The sequence below is a fragment of the Meriones unguiculatus genome, chromosome 20 (genome assembly GCF_030254825.1).
Source record: "Meriones unguiculatus strain TT.TT164.6M chromosome 20, Bangor_MerUng_6.1, whole genome shotgun sequence".
NCBI classification, from domain to species: Eukaryota; Metazoa; Chordata; class Mammalia; order Rodentia; family Muridae; genus Meriones; species Meriones unguiculatus.
This window is the reverse complement of record NC_083367.1, coordinates 63,110,769-63,132,117: the sequence shown is the minus strand read 5'-3', so window position 1 is coordinate 63,132,117 and position 21,349 is coordinate 63,110,769. Positions and strand designations below refer to the sequence as shown.

General features: G+C 45.3%; 1 protein-coding gene across 4 annotated transcripts in view; it reads left to right on the top strand.

Annotated features, from left to right (window-relative positions):
- The window catches only part of Fndc1 (fibronectin type III domain containing 1), an 81,877-nt gene that overhangs the window by 39,537 nt on the left and 20,991 nt on the right, over positions 1-21,349 (top strand). For 3 of the 4 annotated variants that reach the window (XM_060373139.1, XM_021635733.2, XM_021635732.2), the window contains 7 exons: positions 2,423-2,610; positions 3,520-3,627; positions 6,891-7,079; positions 8,681-11,131; positions 12,830-12,930; positions 15,019-15,130; positions 16,044-16,487. In XM_060373139.1, coding sequence (XP_060229122.1) covers positions 2,423-2,610; positions 3,520-3,627; positions 6,891-7,079; positions 8,681-11,131; positions 12,830-12,930; positions 15,019-15,130; positions 16,044-16,487 — 3,593 coding nt within the window. The remainder of the gene's footprint in view (positions 1-2,422; positions 2,611-3,519; positions 3,628-6,890; positions 7,080-8,680; positions 11,132-12,829; positions 12,931-15,018; positions 15,131-16,043; positions 16,488-21,349) is intronic. The other variant, XM_021635734.2, reaches the window with a different exon arrangement.

Sequence of the window (21,349 nt, the reverse complement as noted above, 5' to 3'; positions counted from 1 at the left end):
TCTGCCTCAGTTTTGTAGGGTTTCCCTCTATGAAGAGTTTGCCGTGGGAGGAGTCTTCTTGAAGAGTCAAGGAAGAACGGGTTTTATGTGGAGTGGCAGGTGTTTGTCTGATGTTGTACACATTAGCTGGTCTTTGATGTGTCAGATCCTGCTTGGTTGTATGTAGTAACAAAGAGCACCTGCTTCTCTCTTTGCTCATCATGGTCTCCTGTTCTGCTTTTTATACCCATCTGTAGTAGCCACAGACCAAAAAATATATTTTTTAAATGATCCCTTTTCATTTTTTATGTGCGTTAGTGTTTTTGCCTGCATGTATGTCTATGTGAAGGTGTTGGCTCCTCTGGAGCTACAGTCACATGTGGCTGTGAGCTGCCATGTGGCTGCTGGGAATGGAACCAGCCTCTGGCAGAGCAGCCAGTGCTCCTAACCTCTGAGCCATCTCTCCACCCCCGTTTTAAAGATTTAAAAAATTTTTAATTTTTATGTGCATGGGTGTTTCACCTGCTTACATGTGCACCAATTGCAAGAATGGTGCTCATGGAAGCCAGAGGAGGGTGTTGGATCCACTGGAACTGGAGTTACAGACAGCTGGGTGCTGGGCATTAATTGAACCTGAGTCTTCTGGAAGAGCAGCCAGTGCTCCTAACTGCTGAGCCATCTCCTTACTACTCCCACCCCCCAAAAAAATCTTATCAGGTTTGAATAATCTTCATGTAAGTTTTATAGTTTTCCACATTGCATAGAAACTGGTGAATATAGACTTAAAAAATTGTGTTCAAAGACTTGATAGTTTTTACAACTAAGAGGAAGGCAAAGATTTGGTGGCCTGGTTATTATGTATTAAGTTTTGAACCTATCTGTATCAGGAAAGTAGAACATACTTGAAATAAAAGAAGTATAATGCTGAGATTATAAATGTATATAAACTGTAATTTATAGTAGATGCAGGATGGCCTTAACTGTCCTGCAGCTTGAATGACATTTCTATTTCTATTATTTCTATTGATGAACTCAGAAGTCACTTTCTATCTTGCTCTCTCTGTTTGTTTGTTTTCTTCAAGACAGGGTTTCCCTGTATAACTTTGGCTGTCCTGGACTCACCTTGTAGATCAGGCTGGCCTCAAACTCACAGAGATCTACCACCTGCCTCTGCCTCCCCAAGTGCTGAGATTGCAGACATGTGCCCCTGGGTCTGGCTTCCCTGTGTTTCTTTATCTGTATACTGTTCCCCAGTGGGAAGTGTGCCTGATTACCTCTAGGCTTTGCTTTCCAAAATCTTGGGAAAAACCAGGGGAGGTAGACTCTCTTCAGAAGAACTGCTTTGTTCATTATTGTGCCATGTCTTCAACTGATGTCTTCTCCTGACTTACTAAATGTAATGAATAACTCTCTCTCTTTCTCTCTTTCTCTGTGTATGTGTGTGTGTGTGTGTGTGTGTGTGTGTGTGTGTGTGTATACATGTGCATGCAGAAGCCAGACATCAACATTGGGTGTTGTTCCTCAGGTGTCCTCAATCTTGTTTTTACTCATCTTCTTGAAAGAGGGTCTCTCTCTGGCCCGAAGCTTGCCACCAAGTAGGCTAGACTGGTTGGCCAGGATGCCACAGGGGTCCCCCTGTCTCTGCTTTCTCAGGACTGGAATTACAAGTGTCTGCTGCCATGCCTGGCTTTTTTACTTGGTGTGTGTGTGTATCAAACTATGGGTCCTTATACTTGCCTTCCCTCTGTTGGGAAGAAGCCATGAAGAAACGTTTTATTAAGGGTTCCAGTCTTTAGGGCTTGCTGCTCCTAGAGCGTCAAGGAGGTATGGGGTTTTTGAGAATCAGTACATCGTGTATTTCTTTCCCTGAAGATCATACCGGCCTCCTCTCTAAGCCACTCTGACCTGCTCTGTTTTAGATTTTTGTTCTATTTCACAGCAGTAGGTCTACTTAAGACCACATGTTCCGGGTTCTCCTGAGCCTGTAGAATTCAGTATGAAACGAAGCTTTTTGGCTCTGTGTGTGTGTGTGTGTGTGTGTGTGTGTGTGTGTGTGTATGTGTGTGCATGAACCAGTTCTGATTCTTGGTATTGTCACATTTTTTAGCCTGTGTGCTCATCACAAGGTAATTAGGTGCTGGTAAATTCTGCCTGCCTCCTGTGGTTTGTTTGTTTGTTTGTTTGTTTGTTTGTTTTTGTTATTTCTGGTCTTTGGAACATTTTAAGTCTTGGACAGCAACACACTCCATGTTTCTTGGCCAGGACCCTTGCTACAGACTCTTAGAGTCAGTGACATAGTTGAAAGTTTAGATTTTTCTCCTCAAATCTCCCTGCTTACTTTAAAAAATGACCACTTACAGGGAGTGTGAACAGCAAGGACCCTGGATCTCAGTTGCAAAAACTCTGCCCCACAGGATGATTGTTGTGTTGTGTTTCCTCACAGACAGTACACTGTGCGCTACCGCGAGAAGGGAGAGTCGGCCAGGTGGGATTACAAACAAGTCTCCAACAGGCGTGCGCTGGTGGACAGCCTGATCCCAGACACAGTGTATGAATTCGCAGTCCGGATTTCACAAGGGGAACGAGATGGCAAGTGGAGCGCATCCATCTTCCAGAGGACACCGGAGTCTGGTTTGTATCTGCAATGGCCTCGGGGTTTCAACTGAGGATCACTCCAAAGTGAGACTTAGCGCAATGAGACTTAGCGCAACTCAAGAAGTCGGTGGCCAGCCTGGGCAGTGTTTAAATCTCACTAACTATAAATCTTAGTAGAGTTTGTATGTTTAATTAGAATTAGAGTTTGGGTTTAGAACTATTAAAAGAGAGAGTGAGGCTTGAATGGGGCTAAGCAGCAGTTGTGTTAGGGCCATGCTTTGTACTCTGATAGTCCCTTTCTGTCAAAGCGTTCTTCTGATATGCCAAACCCTTAAAGCTCCAATGCATACCATATATAACTGTGGCCAAGATGTCCCTAGGTTGCCTAGCTAGTGTTCTATAATCTTCCTGAGGCTGGGGTCATGTTTGAGTTTGGGGAAACTGTTATCTGTATCCAAGGATAATATTCAATAACAGCTAAAACTACATCCTTACAAGTTGAACTAGGCTGGATACAGCAAAGCATGACTTTTATCTCAGAACTTGGGACAAAGAAGCAGATGGATCTATGTGAATCTGAGGCTAGCCTGGCCTATGTATTGAGTTCCAGGCTAGCCAGGGCAACATAATGAGACTCTGTTAAAAACGACAACAATAAAAGTCATACAAAAGGATGGTGCAGGTTTTTAACTTCTAATACTGCAATATTTAGCTGGAAGAAAAAAAAATTGGAATTCCAAAAAGACTATTTCTAGATGTGTCTAAACTCACTACAGGAGTTGGTGAAAATGACATAAGCCACTTCGTGAAAAGTATCTCTTCATGTGTCATCAATATGATCACACTCTCTCTTCAAGTAAATGGTGTGTGAGGGGCCTGTCTCTATCTCCACTCAGGAGGTCCACGAGAGCCTTGTGAAATGTTTGATTCCCTGTCATCTTGTAGCTCCCACCACAGCGCCTGAGAACCTGAATGTGTGGCCAGTCAGCGGCAAGCCCACCACTGTAACCGTATCCTGGGATGCACTGCCAGAGACTGAGGGGAAGGTTAAAGGTAGGTATCTCCTCCTTGCCCTCTGAGTGGCCTTTCTGAGAAATGCTACCTCAGTGAGGCTGACAAAAATACTAGGCAAGTGACATGTACAGCGAGGTGCTAACCCAGGGGACGTGAAGGCTTCATGCACGTGGACCTTATCTGAGAGCTGGGCAGTCACCTGCCGGTTATTCTTGTCGTCTTGCTGTAGGTGGGATCTTCAGGAGAGCCGCCCTGGAGATGCTGTTAACTGCACTGTGTGCTATCATAACCTCTGTACCCTTTCCAGTGAGCCTGTGAGATCCTGAAGAGAGAAATCAGAGGGGGGTCCACCGGGACTATAAAGACCTTTAATGAGACCGTAAATACTTTTAATGGGGCTGAAGACCTTAAGTCATAATTTCCAGAAAGTGGATTTGTTCCCTAAATTTCAGCCTGTATTGATTTATAGAGGTCGAGGAAAGGATGAAAAAAATAGGGGGAGGGGCAGATTTCTGGAGAAAAGAGTGAGATCTGTGCAGGTGCTGACGTTTGAAACTAGCCTTTTTGGGACTGCTAAATAAAGACAGGAATCTTTCAACTTCGGTGTTAATGGACTTCTAAAAGTTTCACGAATCTGGACGTTTTAAAGACTCGTGTTGGATTTTTACCTGGCTTTGCCAGCCAGTGTACCCTCAAAGCAGGGAAGATGGAAAGGAATCTTTTTATGGTCTTTAGGTTTGGGGGAGGCAAATTTAAGTCTGGTATACCCAAAAGCTATGAACAGTTTGTTCAGGCTTAGAGAGACAGGAAACTCACTATCAGCCTTCTCCTCTGAGACTTTCCCAATGGAAACTGTTGCGTGGTTCATTTCTTTTGCATTCAACCTTAAGTTGCCTTGGCTCCCATGTAGAGTGTCTTTTTATAGGACGATGGAGCTTCAGGGCGATGATTGCCATGATGTTTTCTATACATAATGTTTTCTTTTCACTTTTCAGAAAGAATGGATTTTTATTCTAGCTTGTCCCGTCCCCTACAGGAATAAGTCAGAAGCAAATATATATTTACTCAAATAGTTATGTAAACAAATATATATTTAGCTGCCCCCTTATGAGTTTTACAACATAAGCACTAATTCCCTGGGTATTAAGGACTGTGATACTGGAAAGGCCTCTGAAAGTGGAATGAAGATGCCTCTTTGGCTAGATAGGTTTTTCAGTTTTGAAAACAGCAGTTACAGTCCATCTAGTGAATTTATTTTCATGCTACTTCCTCATTCTTTTTCTGCCCTATGTCTTACTTTATATCACAATTAATGCTGAAGGAAGCCACATGTCACTAGCTAACTACTGCCAGAAGTAATGATAGCTACTGAATTCTTATAGATGGAAGATTTTTGTATCTTCACCCTGCTTAGTTTCCATACAGGTGTAATTGTGAGATTAAAATTCATGATTAATTAATGGGGCATTATCTATGTCAGAGACACATAAAGCATAGTAAGAGAGCAGCCATTTTGATGTGGTTAAATGTTTTCCCGGATGTGCCTAATCCATTAAGAAATCATAAGGAGAAGCTCTCTCTCTCTTCTCATTTTTAGTTCCTACTAATAATAACTGGTTCTTTGAGAAAAGAATGCTGTGTTTTTCCCAGACAGATGATGCAAAGGCATTTCTGGTTGAAAGATTCATTATTTAGTGTACTTTTTAAAGCTTAGACCTTAGTGAAAGGGGACGAGACCACATACTCATGTAATCACTTGATTTGTTTTTGTGTGTGATTCAAATTATTTTTCTGAGACCATTCTTGTATTTACTTGGTAAGATTTTTGAATCTTAAATTCATTTAGAGAATTGGCAAGGACAGTTCTTTGTTGAATATTAAAACTACTGTGAAATATGCCTTTGTCCTTAAATGTTGATGCATTTATATATTTCTAAATCTATAGATACAACCTGCTCAGTATATGATTTCAGAGCTACTTGGGAGGGGTAGGAGGAAGGAGAAGGAATGAAGAAAATGATGTACTTATATTTTAATTTCAAAAGCCAAAGTAAAGAATAAGTTCAGAATGTAAAGAAATATAAAAGATTCCATGTAATGAAAGAAACAGATTCTTAGGCTGGGCTGCCCATTACGGGCAGTATGTGCTTACAGACAAGCCAGGAAAGATGGAAGCATTAGGAACCACACAACTCTGTCAGTGGCTTTCCTTCACAGTTTTAAAAAATGCGAAATATTTGAATCAACATAGAGTGAAGGAGAACATTTACAGTTCTCACAAGAGTGAAGTTATATGCAAAACATGACTTTTTTTTCTGAATTAATGCACTAAAAGTCACTCCGCTTGGTAAATGAAACATGATATGAGCAGTTTGCTCAGAACCAGTTGCCGGGAGTTGGAACTTTTGGGGCTTCTTGGCTTCTTACACTGGGGTGTGTGACAGCCATCATAGGAAGTTCTTTTTTTTTGATGTTGCATGGTTTTTATTTGTATTTCCCTACTGAATAATGATTCTGATTATCTTTGCATGCACTTGTTTGAGTTAAATATTTCTTTTATTTATTTATTTTATTATTATTATTTTTTTGTCAGTTACATTTTATTAACTCTGTATCCCAGCCGTGTCCCGATCCCTCATTCCCTCCCAGTCCCTCCCTCCCTCCCTCATCTCCACCGTGCCCCTTTCCAAGTCCACTGATAGGGGGGTACCTCCTCCCCATTCATCTGATCCTGTTTTATCAGGTATCTTCAGGACTGGCTGCAAAGCCCTCCTCTGTGGCCTAACAGGACTGCTCCTCCCTTCGGGGGTGGGGAGACCAAAGAGCCAGTCATTGAGTTCCTGTTAGAAACAGTCCTTGTTCCCCTCACTTTGGGAAACCAATTGCTTACTGAGCTACCACAGGGTACATCTGAGTGGAGGTTCTAGGTTATATCCATACATGGTCCTTAGTTGAATGTCAGTCTCAGAAAAGACCCTGTGCCCAGATATATTTGGAAGTTTTTAAATAAATACAAAAACTGGTGTAAATGTACTTGGTCAGTTTATAAGAATAACGGTCCCCATCCCATGTGCTTCATTTGCTCAAAGTAGTAATTTGCCTGCTAGTAAGCTCCAGGGGCTCTCGTGAGGGTGAGCTCTCTTGCACCCCATTCTTCTGCCGCAGCTCTTGACCAGGTGTGCATTGCCAGGGTATTAGCTTCAGCAATGTGTGTTCTAATTCATCCTGCCCACACGGTCTGTCTGCTGGATAGAGGTCTGTTTTCATTTTCTGCCTTCCAACCATCTGCCAAATCATTTCAGAATACATTCTTTCATACGCCCCGGCTCTCAAACCATTCGGAGCAAAGTCCCTCACCTTCTCTGGACACACTACTTCTGCCCTGGTGGATGGTCTGCAGCCTGGGGAACGCTATCTGTTCAAAATCCGGGCCACAAACAGGAGAGGCCCGGGGCCACACTCCAAAGCCTTCATTGTCGCTATACCAACAAGTAAGCATTGTGCGTTCACGCTCCTCCTCTCTCCTTCCCCTCTTCATTCCTGCTCATGTGTTTTGTGTTACTTTGATTCATGCTTCTGGGTTTAGAAACACTGGGTTGATGGTTTTTCAGGGCTGAGGTTGCACTATTATCTCCAAAATATTGTATAGACCCCTTTGAAATCAATCTGCCCAAAGACTAAGATGCTATCACTGATAGTAATAATTATTTACAGTATTATCAATATGTTGATTATATGATTCCTTTAGTATTAGTGTTTAAGTTGGGACTTCTATTGGGAGGGAAAGAACACTTTGGTAAATTTAATTTGACACTTTAATCCTTAGTCCTTTGCTGCAAACGTTGAGACATGTTCACTTTGTCCTGTTATTTTGTAATACAATGTTACTCAGAAGACTTTCGATTGTTGGGTTGGTCTGAGCAACATTAAAAGTAACAAGTGCTTGAAGATCCGGAGGCTGGTGGGCTGTTTGTGGACCACGCTTTCTTTGCTGCTTCCGCATTTATTCTGGATCTGCACAGCTGCCTCCCTCACTATTTCCTTCACTGCGTGCTGTGAGGGCCACAGTTTCATGTTGGAAGACAAGGAAAAAGATGTTTGTTCTCTCTAGGTCCCCCGTTGCTATATAAATCCCCTTCCAATACAACCTCCCTCCCCTCACTCAGCTCTGTTCTTAAGACAGAAGGGATCACAGGATATGTCTAAGATATTATTTTGCCGACTCAGGGCTCTATTTTAAGCCTTATTTGGGGAATACAACTGCATCCATTATGAAAGAAACTTTAAGCAGAGAGGAAGCAGGTGGAAGCACGCTGGGGGAGGGGCAGGACTCTGGTGCTTCGGCGTCTACAAGCTGAGAGCTTACTCGGCCACTTGGAAGTTCCATACTTTATTCCGCTATGGCTCTTGGCTCTTGAGTGTGGGTCACTCAGCGCTATGAGCAGCCATACCACATTGGTGACATACTGACGATTAATTTAAGAATGCCTTACTCAGGATTTTGTACTTATAAAACCAGTGACTCAGATAGCCATTCCTCAGTATTTTAGGGTTGGTTCAAACACCCCCCAAGAATACCAGCTCTGCAGAACCTCAAGTCTTTTTTAATGAAATAGAAGTGTTTGCACAGTCTGCACACATATCTCTCCAGACACCTTAAATCACCCTGAGCTCACCTACACAACAAACAATACAGTGTATGAACACTGAGCTATTTACAGGGACATGAGTATATACATGGCCGCAAAGACACATTTTTTTTTCCCCTCGAACATTTTCCAGGCAAGATTGGCTGAATCTGCAGCTGCCAACTCCATGGATGCAGAGGACCGACTATAGCTAAGCACTCATTCCAAACGTTCTTCAGATGATACATTTTGGCAGCTCCTGATTCAAGCCACACATATGCTCAAGAACTCTGCTGTTTAAAGTAAACTATAACTTAAAAAATGTCGTAGTTGGGAATGTTTATATTCAATGTTCTAAGGAGTTAGAAGTGACAGATTACAATGTGCAATTTGGAACACCTGGACACTGGGTGGTGGTTACCTTTTAATGTCCTCTGACATCCATTCTTTAAAATCTGTTCCAGCCAGTTCCACTGAGGCCAGTGCCCAGCCAAATGGGAGGGACAGCTGGAAACATGAGAAACCTCAGCCTTCCTCCCCCACGCCCAAAGCTGCAGCTTCCTCCGACCGCTCGACCCCAGCCAAAAACGTCAAGGATGCTCTCCCTGACTCAAAGAACAAGATCCTGGCTAACGGTGGTGCGGTGCCCAGGAAAACCCAGCTTCACCCTAAAACGGGAGAGCTGGATCCCCAGTCCACAGAAGTCACTGGCGAGGAGGAACTGGATTCCCTTGAAGATCCTCGTTCATCAAGGTTGGCGACCCTAGACCAGAGGCGACCCCTGAGGGTACCAAGTAGATCTGGTCATTGGGTTCCTGCTCCTGGCAGGATTCCAGCAAGGCCTGGCCTGCCAGTACTGCCCCGAAAAGAAGGGCTGGACAAGCGTGGTCCCTCACTGGCCCCCAACCCTCGTCTAGGGGTTGACTCATCAGTGGCAGCTACTTCTGGGTACCACCGGCTCAGCCCTACAGACAATGATTCTATGGACCAGGATGAGGATGAGCAAGCAGCCTCCCCTGACCCCAAAGCAGCATCTTCTCAGTCACCTCCCAAGAATCCAATCCGGTCCGAGCTAACCCCAGCTGCTGGCCGCCTTGCGGCTTCTACTGTGCTCAGGGACAAAAGCCGCTCAGCGAGTCATTCCCATTCTTCCACCAGTGAGGAAAATTCCAGCGCTGCAGCCCAACCCTCAAGACATTTCCCACTGCACAGAGGGTCCTCTCGACCGCTGCCCTCCCACCCACACTCCAGATCCCCGCTTTCTAAGGGGTGGAGGGACCGCCAGGATACCCATGCCTCTAGCTCCCACATACCTACCCGGGCTGCCGGCTCTTCTCACCCCTCTTCCCTGACAGTTGGCTCTGAGGAAGATGACGTTTCTGGTGGGGTGGGAGATAGTGACAGAGGTGCAGAAGACACCAGAAAGAGGGCTGAGGCCACTGCTCAGACCCAACAGACCCGGCCTGCCTTGGGTCACTTCAGTTTGATACGGAATAAGCCCTTTGCTGGCCACAGCAGAAATCCGAACAGATTCCCCAGACTACGGGGACTAAGGCTGCAGCCCTCTGGGGCTCCTCCGTCTACCTCAGCTTCAAAAGTCCTTACCAGGGCACCTGCGCAGCCAGCATCCCACAGTAGGCCTAGCCCTAATGTCTACGGAGATGGCGAGGATGAAGAGCCACTGCCAGCCACCGTGGTCAGCGATCGTACTACACCTTCCTTCTCCAGGCAGCCCGTGTCTGGAGGCTGGGACACCCTAAGAAGAGGCTCCCAAAGAGGGTCCAGCGTGTACCAGAAGGAGCCTGTCCTAGAAAACTCCAAAACCGCTGGAGCAGATGTACATTCTGGGGGCAAATCCCCTCTGCCCTCCAAGGCACAGGACTTTGAACAGAGCACCGAGGATGCTCCTCAAACATCCCCAGGGGCCACCAGCCGCCAGCCGTCCCCTGCTCGGCCTCCAGCATCGAGATCCCAGCCCTCCCCTGGGTCCACCGCTCCCAGAAGAACGACACCTGGTCGCCATTCAGAGCTCTCTAGTTCTCAGAGCCACGGTGACGATCGGTCGCTTTCCCAGCCCAAGCTGTCTGTTGCTCAGGAAGGGCGTGAGCGCCTTCGCACAGTGAACTCCCATCAGGCGCTGCCCTTAGCCTCCCAGGGTCAGGATGAGGATTCCCAGAGCAGCTATGAGGACAACAGCACTGAAATCGAGGGCCCAGATTCCCGGGCTCCCACTCACTCCGCCCGCGCCAAGGATGCTACCCCATCCGTTTTCAAACCTCGCCAGGCGAGCTCCCAGTCAGGGAACAGCGACAGCAGACCTCAGCCCAACCACGCAGGAGCCTCTGTGAGACCCAGCCGGCCTGGCAGCGCCCAGCCCCGGGCTCAGGGTCCTGGCAGGGCCGGGCTCCAGGCCACACCAGGGAAGAAGATCTCACCTTCCAAGCGTCCCCTGCCACTGGAATCTCAGCAGTCAGTCTTCACTGAGGAGGAGGAGGAGGAAAATGAAGGAAATTTAAAAGACAAGGAAAACTCTCTGTCTACCTCAGTTTCCAAGTGGCCTTCTTCCTCCTCCCCCAGGGACAACAAGTATGCCAACAGGAACCTGGACAAAGACAAGGCCGCCACTGGGCTGGCTCCCCAGGGAGGGAGCCTTGTGCAGGAAGAGAGCACCATCCCTGGGAGGCGACCACCACCGGGTAGTCCTCCAATAGCCTCGCACCCCTCTACCCGGTACCAGCCTCGAAACCCTGCCACTGCAAGCCCAACCGCAAGCACCCACTCTTGGCCGAGGTACACCACCCGGGCCCCTCCCAGCTACTCGTCCACGACACCCATGCTCTCCTTGCGCCAGCGGATGCAGCGCAGATTCCGGACCCCAGTCTCGCGCCAGCCCCCGAGACCCGTGCTTACATCAGGTAACTGGTCCTCACCTGCAGCCACCCAGCCTGCTGTATTTCTTTCTAAAAAGAGCTTAGTCTTTGTCACAATGTCTGAAAGTATTTTGTTCGTCCGTTCGTTCGTTTTTAGCTTATTTTGTGTTACCAAGCATCCGCTATAACTGGGCATGGACGTTATTCCCAGTTCTTTGTTCAGTCGTGTGTGGAGGATACTTGCACTGTGGTCTCTGCTTTCCAGATGGGTTTGACCCTAAGACCAGAGCTGCTGACTTCAGGTCACATATATGGGAGATGCCTGAGCTGCAGCTCCTAACATGAAATCCACCCTCCCATCACCCTCCAACCTAGCCCTTCATCTCTGAAGATGTGTCATAGCCCAGATGTCACCTTCAGTTATTCACTTGCCAGAACATATTAAAGGAATGAAAAGTAATAACATCTATATGTGTGAATAAATATTGACTTATCTTCTGCTTGTTCCGTATGTCATATGTCTGTGTACACATTGGTTATTCACTTGGCAGAAGATATTTAAGGAACAGTAATAACAAATGTGTGTGTGTGTGTGTGTGTGTGTCCATACACACGGCATGTACTGACTTGCCTTTTGCCTGTTTCATCCTTATCTTTCGCATATAAAACGCAACCAAACGCACCCTGGCTCAGTTTCAAACGTCTTGTACAGGAAGTGCTTAGACATTTCATTCACCAACCTGCAGAAAGCACGTGATGAAGACAGTTGTCACGGAGTAGGGTTAGGATAACCTGAATTCTGTAACAGAGGATGGAACATAGACAGCTCTGAATGAAGGTCCATGTGAAGACACAGGGCAGGGTCTGAGGTATATGTGATGGATTTGTATTCAGTTGAGCCTTGCACTTTTCTTGCATTTAACTGGGGTTTCTTAAACATCTTTGACAACTGTATTAGGATCTGGTGGTATTGACGAACTGATTGATTGATTGATTTAGGATAGTGCCTCTGTCTGTATTCCAGACCAGATGGCCCCGCGCTGGGATAGTTTTCCCACTAAGACTGTTTTAAGGGATGATCACATTAATAGATGTAGCGCTTACCAACACCCTGCATGTGATAGAACCCAATAGGTGCTCGCTCTGTGACTGAAGCGGAGAACTAAGTGTGGCCAGCAGTGCTGTCAGGAGCCCCAGCGCTCCCTCCTGAAGTGGGGCTGGGCCCCAGAGGCTGAGAACAAAGGCCAACTGTCCCCTGGAAGAGCCCCTTAGCAAAAACCTCACTAAATACTTCTCAGGCTGTGCTGCAGAGCCCGGCAGGCTGGGAGCACACCACAGGACTACCCGGTGACCTGGGACAGGAGGCAGCTGGAAACAGCTGTCCTGTTGGATGGCATTTAAGTCACGTCAGAGCGCACCTCCCATATTCAAATGCATTCCTGTTCTTCTAATCAGTGACAACGAAACCAGAGCCACCAAGGTCTTAAACTTCATGCACTGAGGTACTTTTGAGTCTCATTCTCAGTCCCCCAGCACTGTCAGGCTGTCCTTTGACTGCCCTTCTATAGACATGATTGCCATGTAGAAGTCACAGTGTGAGCTTGTGATCCAACACGTAGATGCTATTGGTTGGAATTCCGTTTTGTGTTTGTTGGAAATGAGGTGTCTGCGCTCACGGTTTGATGAAGTCAATAGTCCAGGAAGGTTGACCTTACCAGGTTCCCCCTTTTCCCTGCTGTGCAGGTTATAATGGAAGACCAAATGCAGAAGAGAACATACCTCCTGGTAGTATTGGAAAACCAAATGGACAAAGAATTATCAATGGTCCTCAAGGAACAAAGTGGGTAGGGTAAACTTCTTTACACACTCTTGGTGTCCTTATGTTGGTGGGAAGAGAAACATCAGGGATACTGTGCACCAATAAATCCTCTCATATTCTCCTCTCCCCTCCTTCCCCTCTCTTATCGATAAATTTTGACTGTACCCCAGCTGGCCTCAAATACGAGATTCTCCTGCTTCACGGCCTCTCTGGTGCTGGGATTGTATGAGTGCCTCATTCTGCCCAGCTAAGAATTTAACAGTTTAAGAAAGAGAAAAAGGCACTGGCTTATATCTGGTAAACTGAGGCTCTCTCATGTTCAGCAAATATGATGGCCACTCCACAAGTGAAACCCCCTCTCTCTGTCTCTGTCTCTCTCTCTCCCTCACTCCCTCTATCTCTCTCCCTTATCTTTAGTTTTAGCCACTTGAGTAAAGGTGCTTGAATACAGTTGCTTTCAATGCCTAGAAGTCTTTGGTTCTCCCGATTAACTAACTTGTTCCTTAAGTGGCTGATCAGTGAGGCTTGGGAAACCTCACAGCAGGGTTTTCCATTTGATTGACAGGAAAATGAGATAAATGTGGGGCTCCACCGCAGCTTACCTGCAGCCTACAGAATGGCTTTTCCCATGTGCCCCCTATATTTAATTTTTATTTTTAGCTTAGTATATAATTAGTTAGTATATGTATTTTCTGTTAGTCGTCTTAAATCCTTTGTAAATGAAAAAGTAAAACCAAACTAAAAACTAAGTCAAAAAGATCATTTTATCAGACAGTCTTTTGAATCTGAACGCTGTCTGACTAAAATTGAAAATATGCCATAGCGCTTTTTGTTTAGACAAAGAGTATGCTAAACCCCTGCCGGGAACTAAAATAAATGTCCAGGGGATTTTTGTGGGCTGAGTGGAGTGAATAGAAAACAATATTCAGGGCTTGAAAATATTCTTTGAAAGAATAAAAAAATACTCACAATGAAAAGGTTTTAAAATATATACCGAAGGCCTCTGAAAGTCATAATATGTGATCTAAATACGAGATCCATGCAAATCAAAACAGAATTACTTTATCAATGGTTCTGAATTGAAAAAGTCTTGACAACTACACTTCCTAGCCAAAAATGGCTGAGAGGTGACCAGAGCTGATTTTGAAAGTAGGGTCTCTAATCAATGTCTTACTTCTGCTGTCAAGGCAGGACTCCTTTTGTCTCGTGGTTATGTAGAGACAGGGTTGGAGATGTCCCTCAGTGTGGGGCCCCGTGAGTGCGGTGTCAGGCCATTGTGTATCTGAAAAGTCACTAACACATGGGGAGGCTGCTAGTCCAGGGTATGAGGGAAGACAGAGGATTCTTCCTCAGAGGGAAAATAATACATTTTCAAGAGTTATAATTTCTTAGAATAGAAATTTTCTATATGTATTCTATAATACTTAATATTTCTATAAATTAAAAATTAATTCAATACTCAAATTTTAATTTAATTTTAAGATAAGTAACAATAAAAACATTTCATGTTTTTAAGCCATTGGTTCATCTGATGATTAAAGTAGCTCAGAAATACAAGAGAAGGAAACAAACATCCTTTACTCCAAACAGCTTCTTTGAAGTGGTCTCTCGGGTACAACCTGGTGGATATTCCTTCAGAATGTGTGCCTTTGCCAGTTTCAATCTTATGTACAAAATGCATTTTTTTTTTCAAAATAATCAGTCCTGTTACCTGGTATGCATCAATTTAGATCAATATATATGAGATTGCTATGGTCCTCCATTGGAGGCTGACGGGTAATTATTTATTTAAGATCTTCTATCAATTGATGGGTTCTTAGGTTGGTTCCTGTTTTTGATATTAGATATGATTACAAAATGGTAAAAAAGGTACTTTGAATATCTTTTGCATATTTGAGAAGCAAAACAGTTCCTGCATTATATAGGCAGGCAATTGTGATTCAGTGTAAGCAATGAAACACAAGATAAAATTGCATCTAATTTCACAAGCCTTGCAAATAAGGATGAGAGCTTTTCCTGCTCCTTTCTGTGGATGCTCACCTGTCTGTTCATGTTGTTGGAGATGTGAGCATTTTGGGGGTCCCCAGTATAGCTTTCCGTCTGTGTTGTTTAGGTTGTGGACCTGGACCGTGGGCTGGTGTTGAATGCAGAAGGGAGATACCTCCAAGACTCACACGGCAATCCTCTCCGGGTGAGACTCGGGGGCGATGGTCGCACCATCGTGGGTGAGTGAGACTGACGCCTAAGAAACAAAAGCTGAGGGAGCTGTGGAATGGCTCTGGGCTTCACCTCACCCCTTGTTTCTAATGGTTGCTAGTGGTCCTTGTCACTCTCAGTCACGTGGGAAGAAGGTCCACAAAGGGGACCCAGAACAGAGCCTTTTCCTCCTAGTTTCAGAGACTCTGTTTCTTTAGACTCCTCTTCTGGAGACGTGTACTCTTGTTTGTTCCTGAACTTGGCCATTTAGAGCACAGGTCAGAAAACTACAGCCCACAGGCCTGCTCCTGGACTGCCTGGTTTTGGAAGGCCTCTGAGCCCAGAAGAGTTCTTAGCATCTTAAAAAAACACCCCCCCACACAACCACCACAGCAAAAGACTGTCTTGTGACATGTGGTAAAATTATGAAATTTACATTTCAGTGTCCCTACACAAAAGCTTCACTGGGCACAGGGAGATTTATTTAGGTATCATCTAGCTCATCTATTATGTATTGTTTATGCATTGTCTATTGTGTGTTTTGCTCTACACGGGTTGAGCTGAACAGCTCCATCTGGCCTGCAAAGCTTAAAATACTTGTTCTTTGGCCTTTAGTGGAAGATGTTTGCTGTCCCTGGCCCAAACTAACGTGTTTTCTCCCCTAGGAGTAGAAATGAGGAGCAGAGAGATACTCCCCTCAATAGACAGAGTTTTCTCTAGTAACGGCATGCTCTGACTTAAGAGTCTATATAGTTCTGTAAGGGGGACCCTGTCCTAAGCCCATCTGTCCTAGATAGCAGCAGATGCTACCCTCAGGCACACGCCTTTTGCTGGTTAAAGCATAGGCTTGCACAAGCTTCGAGAAGACAGTTTCCCGTTGTGTTTTCTGTCTCTGGGATTGTTTCATCTTCTGCATATCTCTCTTGCTTGATTTTATTTCAGATCTGGGAGGAACCCCTATGGTGAGTCCCGATGGACTCCCCCTCTTTGGGCAGGGGAGACATGGCAAACCTCTGGCCAGTGCTCAGGATAAACCCATCTTAAGTCTCGGAGGGAAGCCCTTAGTGGGCTTGGAAGTCATCAAAACGACCACCCGTCCTCCTACCACAACCATGCCACCAACCACAACGACCACCACTGTGCCTACGACCACAACCCTTCAGCCCACAACCACCACCACCCGCCGGACCACCACCCGCCGCACAACCACTACCAGGCGTCCCACAACTACGGTCCGAGCTACTCGGAGGACAACGACCACTACCACCACTCCAGAGCCTACCACCCCTTCACCTACCTGTCCCCCCGGGACCCTGGAAAAACAGGATGAAGCCGGCAACCTTATAATGGCCTCAAATGGGATCCCAGAGTGCTACCCCGAGGAAGGTAACCAGCTTTGCTCAAATGTAGACAACTTACTTACCTAATGTCCTGGGAGCCAGAGGTGTACCCCAGAGCCTGCCAGAAGGGGGTGAGTACCGTGCAGGGCAGAATGGCAGCCAAGCAGGGGCATCTTGAATCCCAGCGTGTTTGTTTAGCAATGCTGTGATACAATCAGGTTCATCAGATTCCGTAAATAACAAATGTGGTGTGATAGACACCTACACACACAAATGATATTTAAAAATTCAGGGTCTTTTGCTTCCCTAACAACATAAACTTACTATCATTGGTTTGGGCTATGTTTCTTAAGGTTCTTTACTGTGTATTAGAGAGAGAGAGGAAATATAGGCACGTTGTTTCTGTGATCATGCGATTTAACAGGTCTGATGGCTTTCTGACTGGGTAACCCGTTAGATAACAGTTTTCCTGTGAGCTCCAGGAAAGCCATCATTGTGTTTGGCGATGAAGTCGTCTGTGGTGATCAGCTTTCCCTCTGGAGAAAGCCAGTCTCAAGCAAGGAGGCTTCTCCTGAGGGTCTCCCTCCATATTCCTGTTTGCCATGCTTGATTTGGGCTCTCTGATTACTCCTGACATCTGCCTGTCTTCCCACCAAAGAATGAGAGCCACAAAGGTCCAGGTCATGGCAAAACAGCACGTCACCGTCCTCTCCTCTCAGGCTTCAGTTCAGATTATTCTGGCCAAAGCTTTGCCTCAGACCCAGAGGAGATGGACGCCCTCTCCTCCCTCATTTTGGAAGGCGGCTGAAAAGCCTGTCTTTTAGTCTTACACAGACCGAAGAGCTTTCTTCTCAGGATGTATTTGCAAGCCCGGAATTCTTTCAGAGCATGGCTGTCGGCGATGAGCCCTGGTGATTCTAACATGAGCACTGTGCTCAGAGCGAGGAGCCACTTTCACGGCGTTGTTTGCACGGAACGGTGAAGAATTAATAGGAAAGCTTGACACACCTTGAAGGTCTACCGCAGAGTGGAAAGAGACACAAACCAAGGGAACAAGCCACTGGGGAGAGGATCTGTATAATGCTCACTCAGTGAGTACACATCTGATTTTTCTTCTCTTTTTCTAAACATCTGTTTACTGGGGAAAGTTATGTTAGGTACACACATGCCAGAACAGGTGTAGAGAAGTTGGAGGACAACTTAGAGCAGCCAGTTCTCTATACCGTTTGGGTCCCAGGGGTGGGACTCCGGTCATCAGGCTTGGTGGCAAGTGCCTTTACCTGCTGAGCTGTCGTGCTGGTTACCTTCCTTTCCCTTTGACTCTCTAGTAGTGTTAAAGTGACTTTTCTTTTTGCATGTGCTAATATGTTTGTTTCTGAAGGTAGAAATATAACTGGTGCAGACAATTGCTTAATAATTGGTTGCAAGCAAAAGAATGATTGCTAGGATTTGATTTTCATCACTGCTGTTTTGCATTTTATTTTGCCTGCATTTTAAAGGCCCTGTGGCATCTTATTTCATTGACATTTTTCTATTCCAGACTTTAATTTGGCATGAAATCCAATAGATTTCCTAGAATTTGTGTCAGTTTTTCTTTGCCAATCGCAATGCATAGAGTTCATTTCACTTGAATCCCTTCTCTGGCTCCTTGGACTAATGTACTTCTAGGCAGCATTTTGAAGTCAAGTACAAATAAACAAAGAGTCTTGTGAAAAAATTAAACTTGGCAAGAACAACACATTCCCCTACCATTTCCGAATGGACTATGTGTTATTTCTTAAAAATCCTTCTGTGTGCTTTGCCTTCTATATCAGCTGTTTCTAAAACTTGAATGTTTTCTTCCTTGCTTTTATTCTAATTGTAGTTATTTTATATTTTAATTAAAAACCCTTTCACTGAGGTGTTGACATGTAAAGAGCCATGCGTGTTTAATCTACAGTCTGAGGAGTTTGGGGATGAGAAGACTTGTAAACACATCCCATCATCAGGACCTCAGACACATCCATCCCTCGGAGTCCCCCTCCCCTCTACTGTCAGTTTATTCTTTTTTATCTTTCCCCTCCATTTTATATCTTGGAGTAACTTTTCTCCGTGTCTCTAAGCTGGCCCGTTGGCTTAACACTCACATGTTATTCCTGCCTGAGTTTCTTACAACAGGCTCCAGTGGCTTTCTGTCTGCTCACTTCTGGTTTAACATGGCGTTATCAGATATAACCATGAGCCAGCCACAGTGCTTGCTTCTTGTGTAGACACTTGGTTCCAAAAAAGGCTTGAGAACTGACCATACCAGAGTCAGATTGCTCTAGAAAAGACTGCTCAGCAGCTGTCTAACATACTCGTTCTTTGTCGGCCCATTGCCTCGTAGTGGCCTCAGTTGCAGAACGCTTTCTTAACACTGTTGCGGCACTTAGTGAAGAGATGGTGCCAGTGAGACCGCAGCATCATGGGGGGAGACCTGTTCCTGGCCTCCTCCAAAGAACCTGGAGAACACCTGGGGCTCACCCATGCCCTGGCTTTGCCTCTAGCCTTCGTGTCTCCCTTGCATAATCTCCTTTGTTGTTTTGAGTTCAGTCCTGAACACGCACTCCCCATGAATACACTGTGGCTCCCCCTGCACGCAGCTAAAATTAGCCAGAGAACATCCTGGGTGTGGCTCTCCCCACCCCAGGACCTTGAATGTTCTTCACTGCCTCGGTTGTGACTTGGAACCCGAACTGCTGGGAGTGAAGAATATCAATGAGAGGCTGGTCCAAACCTTTCTTCTCAACCTGCTTCAGCTGACTGTTGGAATTCCCTTCCATTTGTAAAGTCCTGGTGTTTTGTTTCGGCTCTCCCACTTTAAAAGTATCTTTTTAAACATCTATGTCTTGGCTCCCTTGGTTAAGCCATGCCTCCTCCTTTCCTTTGAAAACTGTTTTCAAGAAATGTTCTAGGAATAACCTTGGGCCATTCAGTCATGCCAACAACTTTGCTATTTATGGATACGTCCTCATTTGTTATGGATGCCGTACTTTTCCATAGCCCTTCATGCACATTACATGCTTGCTTTCTGTGTGGTGTTGCATTTATGCCTCTCTCTGTACATACACACACACACACACACACACACACACACACACACACGCACATGCACGCGAGCTCACACACACAAACAGTGGGTTTTGTTTTTATGTTTTTTTTTTTTTTTAGCTAGAATTGACTTCTCCTCTCAGGAACGAAACCCTGGAACTGAGGTAACACGCTCCGTCATGACTCTAATTGCTCAGGGTAGCAGGCTCTCTTCTTTAGACATTTATCTTTAAGATACAAACACTCTGGGTTTTCGACGTCGGAGGTAAAAGCCAGTGACCTTTGTTTTCCAGGCTCTTCCTACGGTAGATTGGGTGACTGCACATATGGAAGTGCTTTTAACCAACCGGACACTCAAGGATTTGTAACGTGACCTTGCTACATGTTGGAGAGACACACATTCGTCATTACAGAGAGAAGCTCCAGCCGGCCACGCTCACTCTCCTGACAAAAAATGCAAAGAGAATAATTGGAACGTATGTGCAGTGGACCCACCCTAACATTTGGGAATGTGCTCAGTTTCCCACGGCTGGAGTCTACTTCCTCCCTCTAAATTTCTATGGAGAACAAACTTTTAAAACGCCATTTTAATGTCTCTGGAGCTGAGGCCCTAATTCCTTGAAGACATCACACATTCTTTTTTTTTTTTTTAACCTGACTATGGGTGAGGTACTGGGAAGATTTGACTACATTGATGACTGGAAGCCACTTTAATATGATGGTCAAAGTGTTTGTGGGGGAGGGGGATCAAGGTTGGCTTATTTGATACCCAGTTTTACATGGTTACGGATGGTTTTGAACGGCAGAGTCATCTGTTCTGATGAAACATGGATGTACAATCATTACACACAGAAGATACATTTACTTGAAGAGAAGATGGTGGTAACGCAGAAAAAAAACGGATTTTATTTGGTTTTAGAAATGTATAAAATTACACAGTGGGATGTTCATTTGTGCCAGAGGCCTTATGTTGGCCATCACAAGAGGTGATATAAGTTGGCAGGTAAAAAGCACATGTGGCCTCCTGCAAGGTCCAAGTGACCTCGGCATCTCAAGAAGTTGCCGTGAACTTGGGAATCCACAAAGGAAGCTCCGCTTCTCCCTGTTCTCTTTGACCTGGGATATTAGGAATGCACATTTCGTTCCTTTTTGAGACAGGAGACATAACGGAAATGATTAATAAGAAAGTCATACTGTGCTCCTAAAAACTAAATTCACAGAGGCAAAAAAAAAAAAAAAAGTTAGGTCAGGAACCAGCGACAAGATAAACCCAAGAGGCTCATGGACCTGAAAACAGGCTTGCACTGGCTCAGATACAGGCATGTTGATGTTGCTCTGGCCTAGGGAGAGTAATATTATACAATAATAACCACGCTTGGGATTTTTTTTCTCAAGATGACCATTCTGCCCCTGAAGGGTGGATGGTCTGGAAATGGCCTTATTAGCATTTACTGTAAGCACAGGTTATCAGCCTGTGCGTGATGTTCAAGGATACTGGACCTTGTCTTGGGCAACGGACGGTGGCTGTGGGGGTTCTGCTGGGTGTTTAAGAGCCGGGCAGCCAACAGCAGAGTCCCCCTGCCCTCCGCTGCGCGAGCTCACTTCAGCACCATAACACTCGCCCTTTAATGCGAGCGGAAAGCTTCAAAGAACCAGTAGGACTGTTATAGTCAAACACGTGTTGAGAGTTAGAACAGTGACTAACAGTTAAAAAAAAAAAGTCACATCGATACATTTGGTTTCCTGGAGATGGGATTTGTATACTCCTTTCCCTCTTGTTTCACTGTGAAATGTTGAGTCAAGCAGCACAGGCTGGAAGACAACTGATTGGTTAGCTCT